We start from the raw sequence: 22,600 nt of genomic DNA on the forward strand, positions 1-22,600 counted from the left end.
CCATGCACGGTGGTGAGAGCACTGTGACATGGAAAGGAGAGTGTCACACTGACAGATGTTCTCCAGGCAGTTGCCACGTGTGACATGGAAACACAAGGGTGGCAGTTGTGTTTCCTGGGGGTCTATGGTGCAAGAGAGACTCCTCTCTCCTTTAATGGACTGAGTATTGATTATCTGAAGGGTGGCAACTTGATCAAGAATCCCGGGTGGTGTCTCACTGTGGTCTTGTTTAGAAATTAGGTGGGAAGAGGAGGAGTGTTTTAGAGAGTCTTCATCATAGATTTTAGTGTCTGTGTTTTTTATAGCAGTAATAGTTTAATAAAGTTTTTTTTTCTTTGTTATTAAGCTTAGACCTGCTCTGCTCTGTTCCTGATCACGTGTCACAGCAATTATTTAAGAAGGTGCATTTTCATGGGGGCTCTGGCATTGCGCCAGTGTCAAACCATAACACCCTCCAAAGTTTTGGATATCAGAAAGCACACCACTTGCTGCTAGGGAGGTATCTTTGGGCTTGCCATGAGGAAATCATTATAAGTGTCCATTTCTTTTCCTACCTCAGGACAAAAAGATGTGATTGACTTCTCTAGAAACAGCACAAATTAGCTGTGACTTTTTATGAGTAATGTCAAATTCAGACTGGGTTTTCTGCAGAAGCTATATGGTAGTTCTACCTTCCATACATTTTGCCCTCACACACCCCCTTCCCACAGACAACCACCAGGAATTATGGAAGTGTTGCTGCTCCTCTTGGCACACAGACAACTTTAGGTGTCCATGAGCTTGTGTTTGGCTGGGGCAGTTGTGGAAATACAGCTGATGAACAAGAAAGAGTCCCACACTGTGGGCTCTAAAGGCAAGCTTGCCTTTTCTTTTTTATTCTTCCTATTGTCACCATTTCCTTTGACCTAGAAGGGCAGAACACACATGGATGCTCTTTGGAATATAAGGGGTGCAGAGCAACTATGGCTTGATTTTTCAGTGGTTTTGGCTTCTAACAGGTTCCACTTACTTAAGTGAAAAGCTGGCGCTGGCCTCTGCTGGGCACAGAATTAGTGCTTCCTGTCCCTTTGCCTCTAGTGTGCTGTGCAGCTGGGACTGTAGTGCAGGAGAAGAGAGTGAAACAGTAGAGAAAGTGGGGACATGAACAGGATTCCAACACTTAGCTGCCACCCCTCCTTGACCCCCACCAAAAGCCAGCCACCAGCGCAGCACCTGAGCTATTGCTGCAGCACTGCAGGAAGCACAGACATCCTATGAAATACTCTGAAAAGCGTCTGCAATTATATTTATACCTCCTAGGGGTGCAATGGAAGTTTTAAAGTTTAAGGCTGAAAAGAATTCTTAACAGGTGTCAAATTTAGTGTCACTACACAGCTCCTCATGAACCAAAAGACACATCCTTTTCAAGCTCTCCTAGGAAATTTGGCAGTTCCTATTATTACAGCCCCTGTCATTACCTTGAAAGAAAAATATATAGAGAGGGAAAACTGACATGCTGCCTGGAGGCTGCTGGTGCTGTTAAGTCTTAGTGGCAAAGGAAAGAAGACAGCAATCTACCTGAGCACCTCACCTGGCTGCATAGTGCCATGGCCAGTTGTGTTTGTTAACATCTGCAACATCAATGAAGTCATTGGGATGGCTATGACAGCTCCATCTTTCAAATATTACCCAGCTTATTTTTTATATTATTTGTGTTACAGCCACATATCTATTGTCAGGATGGACCCAAAGCATCTGTTTTCAGAGAAAGCATTAGGCAGGGCCTGGTCACAGATGCTGTGTGGGACCCCAGCTGGCTGCTTTGCCACCCCTGTGCAGCAAAAAGCCAATCTCATACCGCAGTCAGGCCATTCACTGCTGCTCGTGTCTTTGTTTTGGCATAGAAGGGATTTTTTTTTTGCCTGTGATAAAGAAGGATCTCAAAGGCCCTTTTTTTGCATTGCTTCCTGTTGGTAAACTTTACCACAGCGTTTCCTTGGCTGCAGCTCATGCTGCATAGCTTTAGAGAGAAGGGGTGACTGTTTACACCTCTCTGTATCTTTTCCTGTTTCTCTGGGAATCACCTGAATGTTTGGAAAAGGTGCTGAAAAGTTTTAAATGCATTCCTGTGCTTCCTGCACAGAGAACAAAATCTCCTGTAAGCTTGTCAGACCTTTCACAGCTGCACCCTAGGGATTTAACACCATGCAGCTTATGGCTTTATATGACGTTTCTTAAAAGAGAAGGCCTGTATTTTCACATAAATATATTTATTTTGGGAAAGATCAAGAAGTGCCAATATATTTTAAACCAGTTCCCTGCTGCATTAAAACTGTGAAATATTCATGTGAACATTTGCTAATCCTATACAAAGTATCTATTCCTTTCTCTCTATTTAGCATGCAGGCTGCAGCTGCTGAAGGTTGTTGAGACTTTTCATTAGGAAGAAATGTAAGGATTATGTATGAAAACCACATGGATGTAAACTTAAGGAACAGTACAGAAGGGTGTTAAGAACAAAACCTCGTAAGCTACCTTGTAAGCATGATTTCTCCTTCACATGTTTGTTCTTATATGGTCTTTCACTGCTGTAAAATGTAAATTTATATTTATGGGCATAATTAGAAATGCTAAATGCTGTCATAATACAAAAATAAGAATATAAGCACAGCAGCACACACATTTTCAGAATATATATCTCAGGCTCTGTACATTCTGCAGGAGGTAGTATCACTCCAATCAAATTCCCATTTCTCTGTTCAGCCATTATTCCTCCTAATGTAATGAGTTATTTTCTCACAAGTGCTAAGTTCTGCATATCCATCCAGATCCTCCTGTGGCCCTATATCTGACATATAAACCCTTTCTTCATCTACCTGAACTCTGACAACTTGAGCAGGACATCAAAAATGAGTGCCTATGATCCCTGATTCCACCAGGGGACAACATATGACCTTGGGATTTCATTTAAGTCTCCTGATGCAATGGATTCCCTAAGCATTAAGTGGAAATAGCATTTGCTTTCCTGAGAGATGCTAATATTTAAGTATTGCTTCGAAGATCCTCAGATAAAAATACCTATATATGTGCAAATTTTTATGCTTCCTTCTGCTTTCCTATAGCTCCAAGATATAATAACACACTGAAAAGCCAAAATTTTCTTATGAAATGAAATTGTACTTGGAAATGTCAGGCCTGCACAGACCAATGATCCAGAGTTGCTGAAGGCAGTGTATCAGAAGAAACTGTAACCCAGCCTCTCTATGTGCTGAATACCGCGACCAAGGAGAAACTCTCTTACCAGAATCAGCCATAACCACTTCCTCCAAAGCCAAGAGCTAGCCCAGTGCATAAACCCTGTCACAAGCAGTCTCTGAGGGCACTTTGGATGCATCCACCTTGGCTTGCAGAACAGCAGTGGTGGGCAGGAAGAATGTGGGCATGAGTCATGCCACGTCTCTTGGCGGTTTCACTGTGTTTAGTAATAAAGACACAGACTCTGAAATTCCCTAATGTCCTCCAACTTTTGTACTCAGGCTTACAGGAATAAGGCTGTGGAGAGGATGACTTAACACCTTGACAAGCACCTGAGAACAGATGGAAAAATTTCTTTGAAAGATTACAGGAAGGAATCCTACTCCTATGTTTTGCACAGAGACCCCGAACTATAGAACCCTGAACTAGAGAACCCCATAGAGGCTGCCAGAGATTTTAAGTAGAGCCAGCCTGGACAGCTGGAATACGAGAATATCACAGTATTAGGTAAATATTTGCCTCTAATACTCTTTGTAATAGACAAAGAATACACATGTTTCATTAAAATTAAATTTTTTTTGATCCTGTGAAATTTTTCATTATGTTGATGCTACGTTAGCACAAAATTCAGCAATGTCACTCCCAAAGTGGAACAGATTCAAAGAATCCAAGTCTTTCCCATTCATGCAATAAGTGTGAGCAGAGAGTGATTCCTCTGGATCTGCACAGTGTTACTTACTGGCTACTTTCTCCCCCATCACAGTCTTTGAACAGAGGCAAAGGCAACAGTCCAAATTAAGCATATTTTGTATGTTTACCTGGCAGCCGCACAACAGAAATCCCATTGCAGCTACTGTAAAATTTTGCTTTGCACACATAACACAAACCAATAGAAACCCGGTTGAGAGACCAGATTCAGAATGAAAAAAGGATCAGGAGACTAGCTCACATCTTCTCCTAAGCGCCAAACTGCAGATAGAAGTTTAGTAGTTTTTTTTTTTTTACATTTCATACACATCCTGATTTAGGAATCAATACTGGAGTGAAGCAGAAATATGTATGCAAAGGCACAATACATACAATTAATTTAGTATTTCCGATCCCAGTAGAAACACAGTACCAGTAGCATCTCTAGAGATGGCACTTTTGTAGCCCAAGATATCGATTAGCACGGGGATAAGCATCTCTGCTTTTGGGTACTAATAGGGTTCTTCCACCAGAATATCAAATGTTCTTGTTCATCCCCTTTAGTTTTCCCATCAGTGTCCAAATTCCCTTTTTTTCTTCTTTAAGAAACAGCTTCTGTAATAGGAAGGGTTGAGTTATGCTGAGACTATAACAAATGAAGCAACTCTTTCCTCATTTTCCTGCTAATGAGGTTATCTCATTAATGTTTTTCAAAAGAAACAAGAACAATTCAAATAAGAGCAACACAAGGTGTTTTTAATGCAGCTTCTTGAAAAGTGAATAATTTAATGTCTCAGAAAAAATGAATGCATACACAAGAAATGAAGTGGATTGCAAGTACAAGATGTTTTTCATTTTCTGAAAATTAAATTGGAAGAAGGGTCCAGAGCCAAGAGAAACCTTTCCTTAGTACCTGCTCCTCCTGCTCCAAAGGCTTACCTTTGTGAGAAAACGTCTCGGTAAGGGCTACCATGCTGCAGGGCGATCCCGTATCCTCTGTCCGCGACAGTGTTCCCGACCGTGTAGAAGGAGCACTCCGCGTCGTTGATGGCCACGTACTCCAGCACCGCCGCGTCCCACACAAAGGCATAGTTCCCGTATTTCACCTGCGGCAAATGGAGGAAAAGCTCAGGCTATAGGCTACCAAGTCCGGAAGGAGGTCAGTGCATCTGGAAAAGGGGCAGTTTCAGCACAGTCTGCTCTTTAAGGGAAGTGAAGTTTGGGTGCCCAACTGCTGCCAGACACTGGTGCCATGAAGGGCTTGGGCTGAGCACCTCAGCTGAAACTGAATAAATGTGACCTGAAAACAATGTGCCATCAATGACACAATGCCATGGAGGAAATATGGACCGCCCCTTTTCCAGGAGCAAAGGAAACACCACAGTCCCTCCACCAACACTAAATTCCACATGAAATCCCCCTGTTTTTCCTTCGAGCTGTAAAAAAAAAACATTTGGAGGGATGGTAGGTACTCCCATTGGGAGAAGCATGGCAGGGTAGGCATGGCTATCCAGAGGGAAGACCACCGTTCAGGATGGTCCACATTTCAGTCATGCTCCAAGTTGTGACAGACTTCACAAACACCCATTTGTCTTATGGGTTCTGTGGGTAAGATCATACCAAGCAGATTTTTTGGGATTGCTTTTCTCAGCATGAGGCATTTTCACATATCTTCAAAGACTTTCACAGAACAAGATCATGTAGGCCATTTTAATTGACTAAGATTTCATTACACTGAAAAAGCTTTTAAAGTAACATTTCCCCACCCATTCACATTTGAAACAAATCCAGATTAAAAAAAAAAAAAAATGTGATGTATACAAAATTTAAGCATTTTTTTAGAAGATGCCTTTAAAAACAGAAACTCAGTCTATACAAATTAATTAATTTCTGCTTTCCAGACATATCATGTTTTTTTTCTCAAAAAACAGTAATCTCTAGTTGCTCTACCAGACCCAGATCTTTTTCTGGTTTTCTCTTTCCTTGGTCTCTATGTCAGACCTGAAGAATCCCTCTGCTTTTTTCCTGCCCCTCTGCTTGGCTTAATTTAGCTTTTTCCCTGTGCTGTATTAGGCAACTAAGCTGTAAAGCTAGGCTGAATCCATTGACTTTGTACATCTAATGGGAATAAATACGTGACAGCTAAGTGAAAAGTAAACAAAATACAAAAAGGCCATGTGGGGCCAGGCAATCCAGAGAGAATTCAAAACCAAGTCAGCATATCAAAGTAAGCAATGTCAGTACATCATTTAGATTAGGCTTTGACAATGTAGATTATGTTTTTAAAGACTGTTTACATATAAAAGTTACTGAAGCAAGCCACACTGTCTGCTTGCTCACAAGATGTAGTGCACAAGGAATGATAGCATTTGGGACACATTCCTTTTTACTGCAGGCCTGGCAAGGGAATATTTTCTGTTTCCATCTGTAGGCATGGCAGGGGGAGGATTTGTACAGATTTTGGAGCAGAAAGGGAGCCATATTATCTGTTGACTCCACAGGACTTTCAAGATAAAGAAAATTATTTTCAAAGTGAACACAGACACACACACATGCAGGACTGGGCAGGATTGGCCAATCTTCAGGCTCTGGAAATTGTCAAGAATATTTTTTCTCTCATCCCAGCGGAGGTTTAGGTTTATCTAAACAGGCAGGGAATAAGGGATAGAAGTGAATTTGCAGTTAACAAACAATACAACTTTTATGCTTATCGTATAGGTACTGCTACTCACAGAGCTCTTCCTAGCATGGGTTGTTCTGATCTTCCTACAGGCACCACTTGAGTAAGAAATAGCATGACTGAGAAAAAAGCCTTTCCTGGGAGAATTTAACAGGATAATGACTCAGCCTGAAAAACGATCATGATGTGCAGAGAACAAGGGAGGGAAATAGGAGACAAAAGCAGAGGATCAGAAGTTGGCAAATGAATCCTGAAAAGGATCAGATGGACTTTCTGAACAAAAGTATTAAGGAAAAGTGGGGTTCAAAACCCAAGTAATTTTACATGTGGGACATAACCTTTGAGGTGATGGAAAGAGCAGAGGGTCATATTTTGTCATCTGCTTTTGTCCCAGCCTGCCTTTATATCATCCTAGTGCATTGAATTCACCTAAGTGCTTGTAAGGAGACCTATCAGCTGGTCAGGAAAAATTCTCTTGATTTAGCTGCCTTGCTATAAAACAACTCACAAAGAGAATACATAAAAGTGGTAAAAGCACTTACTGTCAATAATATCTGTGATGAAGTGGTATATGTAAGATCCTCAGAATAGGGCTCATAATATCACAGTTCAGGTTCCCACAAAGATATTACTTTTCATAGATAACATCACAGTGAGCCTCAGTTAAAGTGCATGGGGCACAAAAGAGATTGAAGAGCCAGAAGGGATCATTCCCATCACCTATGTTCAACACATGATTGCACCATGCATTAAAATACATCATTTTTAGCATTTTTGCCCTATTCACTTACAAATCTCAGGAATTCAAAACCACAGAGAAAACCTAAGTTGTAATTGTCATGCTTTCAATCCCTCTCTTTAGCGAACTACTACCTGGTCTAACATTTTTCATTGCTATTCTGTGTATTTATTGTTACTACCTAATTTTATATATATATATAACTTCTTATGTCATCCTTAGGTATTTTTGCTCTGCAGTTCTAAATACTCACTCAGACTTTGGGGCTGACACTTTTCAATTATTGATGGATCATTCTGTTACTTAGCTGAGCTGGACATAGCTTTCTTTAATCTTTCCTTGCAAATCTATCAGTTCGGCCCTCGCAGTAGCAGTGACACTACTTCTGAACTCTCTCCAATTCTTAATTTTTATGCATGGGAGAAACACCTGTTTCACTAAGAGAGAATCAGTAATCTGCCAGCTCTGGAGCTATAGGATTTCCTTTTTAGCATACTCTTCTTCTGAGAATCCATCTAAACTCTTTGCCCAGAGATCTTTCACACAGCTCAAGACTGGTTTTAGCTTAAAGGACCAAGAATAAATTTTGCTAGAGTATAGCATACCTGGAACATTGCTGATATTTCACAGATTTGCACCTACACCGTGGAAAGAGGAGAGGTGATACTCTCTGTAAAAGGACAAGGGAATTTCAGAACAAAATGTCAATTAAAAACTTTTATCCTTCTGTCTTTCCCTCTTACACATTTCACATATTTTGCAGCTCTTCAATAGCGATGCAGAAGACTTCTACTTTGGGCCAAAAAACAACAGCAAAAATTCCATCTCTGTACTATAAGAAAAATTTAAGGAACTTACATTCAGCCAATTATAAGAGCTAAATGAAAGCAGAATCACCATGGGGAAAAAAAAAAAAAAGGATCCTTGTGACACATGTAACTCACTACTTGCAGAAGAACTGCATCCCCGATTCTACATTTCCTCATCTTATATTGGCCTTTTGTGTAGAGAGAACAACATTTCAGGATGGTGGTAGATCTGGATGCTGTTCACACACGGCCACACAGCCCTGGATGGGCAGGGAGGAGTTTGTAGGAGGGCAGCACATTATCATTCTGCAGCAACCCCAGCTCTTCAGTCCACCGGGGCATGGAGAGCTGACACTTCACTCTCCTTCCCTGTGGCTTCCTGCCTGTCACCATGGCAGAGGCTAAAAAACTTCGAGTATCTGATATCTATTGTCATAGGGGAAAAAAAAAAACAACAACAAAAGCAGGCAAAACTGAAACTGTTAGTTGTTCATCAGGGTATTTTGAGCTCATGCACTGCAGTGGTCATTAAGTGAAACTGGGAGGTATGGTACCACACAGAAATGCTTGACTTGACTTCATGGTCCTGTGAGCAATTCAGAAGGAGTTACTGTAAAAAGGGTTGTTACACAGAACAGGAATCATCAGCACATAGATGTTAAAACTATTTCTATAGGGATGGTATATTTCTATTTTCTATCACTGAACAGTTAAAATTTTTTTCTTTGCTGAAGCCCTGTCTGTAGATATTAGCGAAAATTTATCCTGGATGATTCCACCAAAAATCCATTGAGTTATAAGATGAAAACATTTAAAGCCATTACACTGTTGCATATGCACATATTTTATGCCAAGAGGGATATGGATATCATTTCTTGTTACAGCTCACCCGTTCGTGCACAGTAAGTTGAATAATGTATTTGTGTACAACTCTGGCATTCTAAAAGCACATTTCTAGGTCTAGAAAATGTTAAATTTCAAAAGAAAAAAAATTTGTAAGTAAACAAAAACCAATTGCTGCAATTTTTCATACTTTTATTCTTGGATAATATCTTTTCTGTATTTTGAATTCCTCCATAAAAGAAATACAAAGAATACTCATTAATGAAAAGAAATACCACAATAGATTGCAGGTTAAAAAAACTGGCCGTGATTTTTCCTGCAGACCTCTTTTAAGTATTTCACTGTACATAAAATGTGTTAACTGTTATAACAACAATGGGACTCATAGAGCCAGGGAATCTTAAATTTAATCTGATTAAAATTATATTAATTTTCTAGAAGAAAATCTGAAGATTATTAGATAATGCTGATGAAGCCCATTTTCTGAACACTCTGTGCCTACACTCCTGAGACACAGTGGTGGTGCTTTTTCTACTCCTTTCCATTATCAGGCAGGTGCCAACTGCTGAACACCTTTCCCTGCCTGTGAAGTTGTCAGCTGCAGTATTTATTGTATTTTAGCCAAAACCAGAAGCAGACTCCTCTGCAGCACAGCAGCAGCAGCTCCAGCTCTGACCTAAACCCATTAAGGACACTGATTAATTATCTGCTCCCTACAGGACTTTGAGGGTCCTGTTCTCCAGAACAGGCCATTCCACTGCAGTGACTACAGAGAGGAAAAAACACCATCCAGTGCTGCTAGCTAGACCTATGCCCATCAGTGTGGAGCTGAGACTTTGGCATATATAAATACATAAATCAAATTTTTGATACAATTGCCATGTTCAGCAAGTGTGCAGCAGCTACAGCTTGCAGAGGGCTGTGCTCCTCTCTAGAAAACAGCCTTGCCAAGGCTGCTATTACACAAGGGATGAAGGAGAGAGGAGAAGATTAAATGAACAAAATAGGTGAGCAAGAGCTTGTATAGGTAATGGGGATATTGTTCTTCAAAGTGGGGAAAGGAAAAGATGAAATCTGAGGTGGAAGCCTAAATCTAGATTTTCAGATTGTCAGGTGTTGGCAAACAGCTTGATGGCATTCACAAGAAGGGAATGGAAGCACTTTCCATAATCCTCTTGCAAGAGGCCAATGAAGTCGCTGTTTTTCAGACTGCAGCAGAAGTCAGATCTGCCTTCAGAGAAATTCATATTTGCTACTTTGTTCTCCTCAGAGGACCAAGGTTTCAAGTCTTGGTTTTGTTCACAAAGGGCACAAATCTAGCTGACTTCTTTTTGGATCCCAGTGAAATAAAACCTTACCTTTCAGCTTTGTTGAATAGACCTCACTGATTTACAAAAGTAAATCTTTCCATACATCCAAAGTACTATTTTGGCACTTTTTGCCCCACACTCTTGCAGGACCGCACGTGTGGCTGATCTGCATAACTTAAGAGTGAAATGGAGTCATGCAATCAGGGAATCTGAATCTGACTGACAGCTCTCTGCAGTGCAAGACGGGAGCTGGATTCCCATGGTAGTATTAGAGAACAGAATAAAAATTCATATATATAAAATTCAAATATATATATATATATATATATATATATATATATATATATATATATAACTCTATTCAGTCAGCAAGGCAACCAGGCAACTACTACTACTAGTACTACCACCACTTTTAATATGTAATTTTGCAGAGTCTATAGAAAGTTATTTAAATTCAATGGCCACTATTTGTAAAACATTGAAATGTATTCTTTGTACTTATTCAAATAGAAAAGTCTGGAATAGTTTCTCAAAGCATCATTGAGCCCCGGTGCAAACAGCAGCAGGAAAATGAAACACACGGAAGCTTAGGGGAAGAAACAAGAGGTTAGAAATCCTAGGCTCACCTTCTTTTCAGTATGAAGTTTATCATTCACTACAGTGCCATATCAGCTTGAATGGCATGTCAATTTGTTACACACAAAACTTAATCAGGAAAAGCATTAATTCCTCATATGCAACCTGCCATCAACTTCTTGAGGAAAAACCTCATGATAACATGTTCACTTGTTCCACTGGGCAGACCTTATAATTCATCCAGAATAGGAATTACTCAGGTATGAGACCTCTGTAATGAGGGAGCACCACAGTGTCAGAACTTTCCCAGTGCCTTCACATTTTGCCATTGTAATTAAAGGTATCTTGTAAGTCAACAAGAAAGAAAATAACAAGTGAAGCAAAACAGTGGAGGCCAACTGAAGGTACATTTCTGAGGGTGGTGGGAGAGCAGAGCCAGCTGCTTCTTCAGGTAACCACAGCAAAGCACTAAAAAGCCAGAAGATCATGCTGATCACTTACATGCAGCTGAATCACAGGTTTGCTACAGCAAACATTTATTTCAGATGGAAGAGACACAGGAGAAAAAAAAATCTGAGCAAAGCAGGCCTTTGAAAGGTAAAGAAGCAATATCTTTTTTTTTAATTATGCCAGCCTTTCACCTGTTTTTTGACAGGTGCAGATATGCAGTATGCAGATAGCAATGCATACTATTTTAGAGTATCACTAGTGAAGGTCATACACAGAAATTATACGAAAGCACTTCAGAAAATTCGATGTAACCAAGTGGCAGTCTTAATAATGGGGCAAATTTAAACCAAATGTTGCTAAAGTGATTCCCCTCTTCTGATAAATTAATATTTTTGTGGCAGTTAATTCCCAATAAAAGAACACTTAAATGAGGAACATACTCAATACTCTTCATTTGGGTAAAAAATAATTTGTTGATTTAAGTACCATGAAGAAGTTAAGCAGAGGTGAATATAGAAAAGTAGCATCCCTCTTTATGTTAAATCAATCCAGTATGATGCTCACTGAAGGGTTCTTGTCCCCCTTCTTTAGAATAGAAGCCTAACTGCAATTCTTGGGCAGATTAATTTTTCAAAAACATGCCTACTGAATACCAACTGCAAGGAGAGAAAAATCATTAGAAGTCAAAAAACTACTCATCAAAACCATTCATCAGTTGAAAAAGAACTCTAACCACAAGAAGAATCTTTGCAAACTACCACTGATACTGAAAAATTCTTCAGTAAAAGCTCATTTGAAATAATACTTTCATTTTTGAAACTTATTTTAAAGAAACTGACTTATCTTTCAGTTTTTTATATTCCTCGTACATGAGCCCTGACCACTTTCCTAGTGGTAATAGGATTCAAGATGTTCCACTACTCACACAAAAGAATTTAACTATCTTCTTTAGAACCATTGTATTCTTCCCTTTTTGATAAGCATCTCCTGTCCAGATATGGAAGGAGCCAGCTGGGTCTAGACACAGTATCTCAAAGCTTCAAAAGAAAAGCTTCCCAGCCTCTCTTTTTCCCCTCTCTGAAAGTACACTGCACAGCAGTTTTGCATGTTTCCTCTCATTCTGCTAACCTGCAGGAGACAGGGAGCACTGACTGCTAGCAACCTGCACAAGCTTGGGCTGGAGTGTGCAGGAACTGGTTTGCATCATGAAGCCCAGTGCTTCCACATCACTTTGCTTGCAGACTTTGGCTGCCTCAAAAGCCTCCTCTTCCTCTGGAAAACCTGCATGAAACTACTTCTCTTCTCTGGCAGTGAATCTTCCCCCTAAGTGCAGCAGGTCATGTGGCCATGGAAAGAAGGAAACTGAGATTTGTCCCCATCCCTTCGGGCTTCTACCTTTCAGCAATACCTGGCATCCCTCTTCTCTGAGAGCTCAGTAAAGGCTGCCACAGGGTGTCTCTAAGCATTTCTTTTGGGAGGCTGTAAGTTCAGACTGCAGCACAGACTGGTTCTTAATGCCACCACACCATCCCTAGTGACTGGCTTGTCAGGTCCTTGGAGACCCTACTGCAGAATGCATTTTGATTCTTGCAAGAAGGTGTATTGAACCCACAGGAAAAGGGGAACATTACAGATTTGAGCTATGAGGGTTTTCGCTTTCTTCTGCAGTTTAGGGCCCATGGAAGACATCAGGAGCTGTGGCAGGGGGGACAAGACCAGTGCAGTCACATTTTTTACTCAGTTCAGGCTGCCTTCTAGCTGTCACTATGCAGACAACTGAGACGATGACACAACAGAGCAATATGTGACACAACTTGTCACATAAAGTCCCTGTAAGTCTTGAAGCTAGCTCCTGCCTCTGCTGCCCTGCCTGCAGCCAGCATACAGTTCATGCCTGCAGTCACAAACTAGGAAGTCAAACCCCTCAGACAAAACAGTGAATACAAATAATGCTACTGGAGCCACTCACAATGCACAGCCAGGGCTGCCAGGCAGGGCAAGGCCAGGCATAGGAGCAGGCACCCAAGTTCTGTGTGTGCAAAGGTAAATAAAGATGTAAACAGTATCCAGAAGGAGTTTCAAGTTCAGACAGCACCCAAAACAGTGTAACAGCTCCTGAGCCCTCTCCATAGCCATCGAGGGATTTAATGTTTACTGCTACTCTAATTTCAGGTGATGGCTGGGCTTTTGCATCTTTACAGAGGGAAATACTTACAGCCTTTGCCTTCAAATGTACACAGAGCAGTTCATCTCTGGCCACAAGCATTTCCACTTATCCAGGGCTGTAACATTCATTTGGCACACCTTTGTAAATAACACATGAAGTGCAAGTCACATACTTCTCTTATATTTGCTTCCAATTCATCCTGACTTGCCCACAGCATAGCTCAGGTGCCAGAAATCAGTTACAGATGACAGTACTGAGAAACAGCTGCCAAATATTAACTGAAAATAAATACATTACTGAAAAACAATCACTTGTGCTTGAGGAGTCATTCAGGACCATTACTTTTCATAAATGATTTTTAATCCTTTCTTTCTCCTGAAAAAGGAATCAACAGAAATTCTTGTGTGGGACATTTGAAATTCAGAGATGTAATGTTAAACATAGAACTTTCAATTGGTGAAAGTGATAGATTGAGCTGGGCAGAAATTAGTTCTCTTCCTGCACAAGGAATTTCAAGATTTTGAATTAAGGAAAAAACATCACAGATTTTTGGGACAAAAAGCAGTAAAAAAAAAAAAAAATCCAAACTGGAGAATATTTTATTCCAAAAAATGGACTTCAATCTGAATTACTTTCCCTGCAATGGATTAACATTTCAAAATAAAAAAAACCCAAATTGATAAAAAAGAGGTTATAGTTGAATATGAAAATACCCTATGATGACATGTTGACAATTTTAGTGCTTTTGAAGGTACTCAGTATTTTATAAAATACCTTCTTCCTTACAGTTTCAATTGTGATTATATTCCAGTGAATAAATCCCTAATGATAATTCACTCTGGTTTACATGAGCCATGCTTTTAGACATCTTATAAAAAATTAAATATGTATCAATAGAAGCATTAAGCATTTGTGTTTCCTGCTTCATTCTTGATTTCCTGCAAGTATAATAAATCATGGAAACTTATGACTCTTTATGTGTTGCCTAAGCCTGCCAGATTCAAACTTAGACAAAATATGCTGAAAAATCTCACTATATCATAAACCAGGATAGTTCTTTGGTAAACATACATTACAATTAGTCACCCAGTCTTACTTATTTTTTTAATTTGAATTTGATGTGTATACCCCACGTCACTGGGTATACAAATAGAATACAATCAGGTTAAAATCAACTACTTGTTCTAGTCCTACAACATTAATCAAAATGCCAGCCAAGGTGTTTTTGAGATGAGTGGTGAGAAAAGTAGAGTTAAAGTACTTAGGAAGGAGAAAAAAATTTCATCATGAAGACACAAGGTAATCAGAACTTATTTGCCATTTTAAAATGAAGTAGCATTTCAGCCAGAATTAGGAACATCAACTGAGATTTTCTTAGTTAAAAATGCACTTACAAATCAGGTATTTGTGCATGCAGTGTGGACAGCTAAGTGCCCAGCTAATCATGTACACCAGTAAATATCTTACGGGAGTGAATGAAATAATTTCATTAGTTAGCACCAAACTATGGGAAAGAAAATTGAAAAACACATGCAAGAGGATCATAAAATCATGAACTCAGTATTTCAGCACTTCATCCAATGTGTAGCTGGTGTCACCCAGCATCTGTGCAGGGATGGCTTGAAAAAGGCCACCACCTTGTTAGGAAATCTTTCTCATCAGTGTTGTCATATTTATTTCACTGACAAACAAGTTGGACTATGTCTATGTAAAGAAAAAATATCTAAACTGCTGTTGCTTGCTAGTTACATTTCTATCACAAGTTAAAAATAACTTCTCTTACAGGACTCTCCCATGGGAAGGACAGTGTGTTGCACATGTATACTAAATGCAGGGAAGTACTGCAGTTTTTCTCTGGCTTTCAAAAAATTAGGTACTGCATTGCACAGGAACATGTGAGCCAGCACAGTGGGAAGGGTGGAGAAAGGCCTAACTGACCTCCAAATCAGAAAAATAATAATTTACTTACCCAGTTCTATATTATTGGCATGTTCCTTGTTCCTTCAGCACGGATTTTAAAGTGGAAAACGATGAACACAAATATTTTCTTCACTTGTTAAGGGATACTAAAGTATGCTACACAGTTTCTGACACACTGGTGATAAGTGCCTGACCAAGTTTTCAGGAAAAGCAGCTGCATGCCTGCATCTGTACAAACAGCCTTGCAGCTCTTAGGGCAGATACAGCTCCTTTTTGTGTGCAGCTCTATTAAAACATTGTACTGCACACATGTGGGTTCTTCTGAAAATATCATCCCTTCAGACACAAAGGGAAAACACAATTCCTATATCTATGTCAAGTCCAATACAGTATCATTATTCATGTTAAATTTTGGGAAAAACTTTAATTTGCAAGATGCATATAAGAAACCTGAGTAAATACAATGCCAGAAAAATATGTTCCCTTTATCTTATGGATGACGTATCTATGAAGAGCATATTATGTTGTAGGTGAAGAAGGTAAAAGCACAATAACATTTTCTCTTGTCTCTTTTAAAATTTCTTTTGAGTTGCATGTATTCCTTTTTGCCATATTTCAAATTATTTAGAGCTGAATAATGCAAGTACAGTGGGAATCTGAGGCCAAATACAGGCATCTACAGCTGATGAAAAACTAATAGTCACATCAGTGGGCTTACTCTGTACCTGCATGGGGCACACACTAGTATTTAGGTCTTGCAATGTATGAGCTGAATGAATGAGATAAATCACAGACTGTAAAAATATAACAGCATAATAAAAAAATAAAGAAAACTACCAATTGAGAATAACATGGTAAAGGTGAGATCAAAACTGCAGTTAAAAATTTACACAAGACTTGTCATGGGGTGTTAGAAATTCCTCATAGCTTAAAAACTTTATTGAGTACTAATAACTAAAACAAACTGAAGGTGTGCAGTATAAGTCCTGAAAGGATACAATTTGATACGATTTGATGCAGTATCAGTTGTAAAACGCACCATGTGAAACACTATGGGGACTGAAGAAACTCCATCAGGGCTTGGAATAGTACTAGAAAGAAATTCAAAACAAACCTTCTGTATGCTTCCCTGCTCTATGGTTGCGATTTGACTTCCTTCAGCCAGGAATGGATCTGGATGTGATATAACGTTATGTTAAATAATTCTTGCTGTCATGAGATTTGCCCTTTGCAACTCTGTTCACAAGGTTTGCAGCAGCCAAGTCAGTTGCAATTGGTGGATGGAAATACAAATTGGGCTGAAGTCTACCACTGACTGTTTCCAATGGATGCCAAATTTGAGCTAAAGATTTTTCATGCTGGATATAGGGAGAAATTAACTTCGCAGATATGAGAAAGGGTGTGGTAGAAAGACAAAGAAAACTTTTGGTGGGATATTGGAAGAAAATGGAGAAGCCAGCTGATTAGAGGCTCAATCAGGCAATTCAAGATCTTGAAAAGCAGGGAAGAGCAGGGAAAAGCAGGGAAGAGAGAGGTACAGCAAGAAGCATAGCAAAATCCATCAGATACAAAAAAAAAATTATATAATCTTTAGCTACATGCTTGGCTAATATTTCCACTCCACTAAACTTTATTTATATTTTTCAAAATCACTATAGTGTCTAAAAAAGGTGGGGAGACTCTCAACACCACACATGAGAGGATGTATTCAGAAGTACAATTCTCTAACTCAAGATTGCTATTGGCATCTATCAAAAGACAAAATAATACTCTGAGTATTTTCCACAACTGTTTTAATTTGCAAACATGTGCTATATATCATTATATTAGCCAGAATTTTGGTATGAGCTCTTTTGAATTACTTCTGGGTTTGCCTAGTTTGATTCTTTTCTGAAATCTCATACTTTTCTGCTGGCTTTGCTGTGTTCCATCTGCTGCTCACTTTGTTAGATCTGAAACGATTTAATGATCACTCTAATCAAGAATAAGATACTGTTTAAAGAAAACCAACTCCTTCATTTAGCTCTCAGCACAGCCACAGCATAATCAAAGATGTTCCGTTTAATAAAAGCATAATCTGCAGGACTGGAAGCACTTTGCAAATATTCATTAACCAATGCTCACATTTTCCTTTTGTGAGGAAACATTCCTGCTTTTGCTGTTTACACCTGCCAGATGTGCACCTACACTGTTGTGTGTTGCCTCCTGACTATGCTGTGAAACACAACATTTGGACTCCAAGAGATTCATAAAAACAACTTGAGTGTAAAGACATGACTTTGGAAAAATGTTAGCACTTGAGGCCAAATTTTTGATCCTGAAGATACTGCTGCTGATAACCACCTAATATTTTTAATGTCAAATTCTGCTTTTGAGCATGCAGTAGCTGTTGGCCTCCCCTCTATGAGGGTTGAGCAGACTGGTGTCCTCTATTGTACCAATTCTCAGTGAAAACCCATGAATGAGGTGGCAGGGTACTGTTCCCTCACCAGCAGCTCTCAAGTGCATACTTTAATGTCACATAAAACACAACTGTGCTCAGAGCTCCTGCCAGGTGTGAAAAACAGATTGTAAAGGTTTTCAGACTTGGATTTCTCACGTTTTTCTGACCAGGTGCAGTGTAGAAAGCAAGGCCATGCCATTTCTCCATGCTGCAGGACAGAAAATATTGTTTTCAGTGTCTTCCAGAGGTAACAAATTCAGACCATTTTGGACCAAGTTATGCTGCAGTATCTTGGATCAATCACAAGACATGTCTTGGCCATCAATATCTTGTAAAACAGAACAGTAAACAACTGCATCCAGGACTGAATGGAAGATCGAAGAGAAATTTAGAAGGTTCTTGGGAATTTGTATTTCAGAGTGTCAGGGACAAGACTCACTAAAGGGAAGGTGCCATGTCCAAGATTTGTTTACTTACAGGGTGAGAATTCTTGCTAGAAAAGTATTTGTCTTTTTTTTGACTGGGACAGTTAATTTTCTTCACAGTAGCTAGTATGGGCTGTGTTTTGGATTTGTGCGGCAAACAGTGCCAATAGCACAGGGATATTTTCATTACTGCTGAACAGAGCTTGCACAGTGTCAAGGCCTTTCCTGCTCCTCCCACCACCCCACCAGTGAGGGGGCTGGGGGTGCACGAGGAGTTGGGAGGGGGCACAGCTGGTACAGCTGACCCAAGGACATCCCACACCATTGTGACATCATGCTGGGCATATAGAGCCAGGGGAAGAAGGGGGGAACATTCAGAGTGATGGTGTTTGCCTTCCTGTGTACCTATTACACCCGCTTTCCTGGGGATGGCTGGACTCCTGACTGCCTGTGGGAAGTGGTGAACAGACTCCATGTTTTGCTTTGATGGCTTTTGTGGCTTTCTCTTTACTTATTAAACTGCCTTTATCTCAAGCAATGAGTTTTCTCACTTTTACTCTGCTGATTCTCTCGCTCATCCTGAAATGAGGGGGAAGTGACAGAGTGGCTGTGTGGGGCTGCGATGCGGGCTGGGGTTAAACCGTGGCTGCATTACAAGGAAATCCTGCTCTGAGGTCAGAGAGATAAAACAACACAATCTTCCACCCTTTGATTGATGCTATGACCAGAACCCTTACAGACTTTTGTAATACAGCTGCTTATCTATTCGGTTTTTCATTACAGATGCATTGTGTTTTCCACCCATCTTGATACAGCCCCTGGGATTGATATCTCTCCCTCTCTTACATTCAGCGGGGAATGGGGTCTGTTTTATTTGATTAAATAGCCCTTCTGCAAACAGCCATAAACACCAATCAGCCCCCATGCCGCAGGAAAGCTTTAGAGCTGGGAATAGTAAACAATTCTCTCCTGCCGTTGTAATTCAGGAAGGGAGTTGTGCAGCCTATCTAGAGCAGTTATTTCATGCAAAAGAATAGAAGAATGATATGTGATTACAGCCTAGTTAAAATGCTTCTTAAAATACTCCACATAGCACTTTAATTCTCTCCTCCCATAGCTTAGCTCTCAAAAAGAAACTCATTTATTGTAGTCACATTTTCAAACTGGACAACTCTGCCACCTAATTCAAATGCAAGGAGACACAAACTGCTTGATGGCAATTTAACTAAAGAGAATAAAAGGTGGAAAAAACCAATAATAACTACTCCTCAGCCTAAGGAAACATTCTGCTTATTTAACAGAAGAAGTTTAGCTTTATATTTTTAGTTGACACACTTCAGGAAAGCCCACTTGCCTACCTGGCAATAAGGATGGAAAAGCAAAGCACCCCTAAGAGCCTCTGCTCACATTGTGACACCAGACCGCGGTGCAGCCTGACAACTTGTGCAGAGGAGACTTTCTGCTTACTGTAATTATCCTTTAAAGAATTAACCCCCTACATCCCAGCCTCAGGGTTTTGTTGGCATGAGTATGGTTTAATCCAACAAAAGTTAATCATAGGTTCTGGCATACCTTTGAGGAATGACTTTTGTTTAATAGCTATCCAGTTTGACCACCTGATCTGCTTCAAACTGGTCCTCTTTCTCCTCTCTCCCTCCTTAAACACAACATATTTTTTTTTCTGCTAACACTGTGAATAAATGAATAAGTTGAATTGATTGAACTATATCAATAAAATTATTTATTCCAACAAAATGCAGTCTTACTAGAATATTTCCCACTATATATATTGAAATGACCGTCAAAAAGCAGCCAGCAGCAAAAATCTGCTCGGTCTCTTGTCTCCCAGACCAGACCTGTTTTCAGATTAAATATTAGAGATCTCTCTGGCTGTAAAACTTCTATGTGCAATAGAAGTGCATACAGGTATTTAGAAGCACAGACCTGGAGTTTGTAAAACAACCACCATTTTGGGGATGCATAGGGTTCCTCTTTTGTATTTGAAAAATTACCCTTTTTTGGGTTTTATTTCTCTCCATGGTGTCTTAAAGTCTCCTGGTTTTGAGACTAGGATGACTTTGAGGGCAATCATCTGTTTTAATTATACCTTCTGATATCTTAGAGGCTTGATACTTAAACACTTTAGAGACTAGAAAGGTTGATTTCCCCAAGTATTCTGTTTGTACTTTTTAGTTTGCAATTTAATTTTCCTGCGCCATTCTTATTACTTCACTAGCATGTCATTGCTTACCAATATGTTTATTAATGTATTGACTATTCATGGAAGACATTGAAAAAAAATTGCTGTTGGAGCAGATGCAGGCTGTCCTCATCTATCCACTTTTTTCTTTTCTAGGACTTCCAGCTATAAGAGTTTTAGAAGGCAAACATTCTGAGTCATTTCATGAGGAGCTATTAAGTGTCTTACAGTGGAGACTTCCTACAGATCTACTCACTGCAATTGCTTTTGCTGGTCTCTGGAACAGACTTTTTCTTTGTTTACTAACAAGTTGTTGAACAGAAATTACCTAAAGCTATCAAAACTGTTTTAGGAATGACAGCTCCAAAAACATGAGACAAGATTCCTCTGTTACCTCTTATGCTTCTCTCATGATTTTAGACTTGCAGCCTCACAAAGTCATGCTTTAAGGCTGGAACATAGGGGATGTATAAAATGCACTCTCTCATTATTTCTATTCAAGTCTCTTTTCTGTTGCATATATCCTTTAAACAACCTGACATTCAATCCCATCATTTGCATTTGTTAATGCATCACAGAGTATTTGGGTATTATAAAAATATGTTAATACACAAAAATGATAGCTGGAAACATTTAACAAGAAAGTGAATACACTACCAAGTTCTGTGCCTAGAGCAAGAGTGTGCTCTCCTGCCTCCATCTATTGATCATGAGACAGTCTGCATTTCCCCTGTCTGTGTGTGATACACCCCCAGAGCAGCCCACCACGCTAGGAGTGGGCAACTGGGCTTCAAAGTGACAGCTGGAGTTTGGGAATGCTTCATCTGATTGCAAATGGAAATTGTTGCACGGATCAACAGTGAAAAATTGTAAGCTGATGGAGATAACAAAGGGGATGTGTAACACTGTGGAGAGGTGAAAGGTGGAAAGAAGAAAGGAATTAGAGAGCTGGGGAAAAGTTGGAGCTGCTGTTATCCAAACAGAAGGGACAGAGGGTCAAAAAGCAGACAAATGAAAAAGTAAGAGGGAGGAAACCAAGTGAAGTGAGAATTCAGAAGGAAAAGAACATGCAGAGGTTGCTGGAGCTGTGTAGGAGTCTGTGTAGTTCCCAGACACTCTCGGGAGGGTGGTGTTATTAATCTTCATCAACCCAGAAATGTTACAGAACCTCTTGCAGGAAAAGCACTAAGTTAATGGAAATAAAATGGAGAAATAAGAGCTCACAGGACCAGAATAACAGATGCCTGATAACTTGCATGTCCCCTGTAGCCAAACAAGAGTGCTCCAAATGCCAAACTACTCTTCTTTGTCAGGCATCTTCTTTGTCAGGATAACAAGAATGCAAAATGACGTAGCAATTTTTGACAGAAATTTTCCACTGATGCTTTTTAAAAAGGGATCTGGAACTAGATTTAGGCACAGAAGAAAACGTGTAGTTGTTAAACTGCACAAATTCAAATCTTTTGTCACCCTCCCATAGGAAAATGTCTGCAAGAGGTGACCTGAAGAAGTAAAAGAATAACTTCAAGTTATTTTGTGCTCATCCCAAGCTGTGCTTCCCTACAGATTGCACAGACACGACCCATATCTGATGTGACCAGACTAGGAAAACATGCCTGGGAGTTTGTAACTTCCATCAGGAGTCCCTCTGGTTTAATAAAAAGCAATGTACATGCTACTCAAAAATCCAAAGAAGGGAATATTCCCTCCACAAGCTGCTGATACAGGAGGAGGTTCACTGCACTGAGGCACCTCAGCACAGCTTGCTCATCACTCATCATATAGTTTTTGGTCATTTAAAGCTGTTGGTCACAACCTGTTTTGCTGAGGCAATGCCACAGATTGAAGAGCCTGGGAAGGCAGCATACAAAATTCTAGCAACAGCATTAGAGGTAGATTTATGGGTTGGAAAAAGTTACAAACATTTATTATCTAGCAAAAGTTTCCTTGCATTGCTTTTTCATTATATATATCCAGCATGTTCTCACTGTAAGATGCCACACCAGAACCAATGTCACTCCAGCAGCAGGGCCCAAATAACCACTGAAACCTCACTAAACTGACCCCTCAGTATCTTTCTGCCCCAAAGAATCTGCATCTCCCAAACCCTCCCTGGC

General features: G+C 39.8%; 1 protein-coding gene across 7 annotated transcripts in view; it reads right to left on the minus strand.

The window, feature by feature from the left end:
- Positions 1 to 22,600, minus strand: part of GRID2 (glutamate ionotropic receptor delta type subunit 2) — an 812,539-nt gene that overhangs the window by 61,928 nt on the left and 728,011 nt on the right. For all 7 annotated transcript variants that reach the window (XR_010998200.1, XM_068187568.1, XM_068187570.1 and 4 more), the window contains one exon: positions 4,861 to 5,027. Coding sequence is in view for 6 of the 7 variants with exons in the window: in XM_068187568.1 (XP_068043669.1) it covers positions 4,861 to 5,027 (167 nt within the window). In the remaining variant the exon portion in view is untranslated. The remainder of the gene's footprint in view (positions 1 to 4,860; positions 5,028 to 22,600) is intronic.

Source organism: Anomalospiza imberbis, chromosome 4 (genome assembly GCF_031753505.1).
Source record: "Anomalospiza imberbis isolate Cuckoo-Finch-1a 21T00152 chromosome 4, ASM3175350v1, whole genome shotgun sequence".
NCBI lineage: Eukaryota > Metazoa > Chordata > Aves > Passeriformes > Viduidae > Anomalospiza > Anomalospiza imberbis.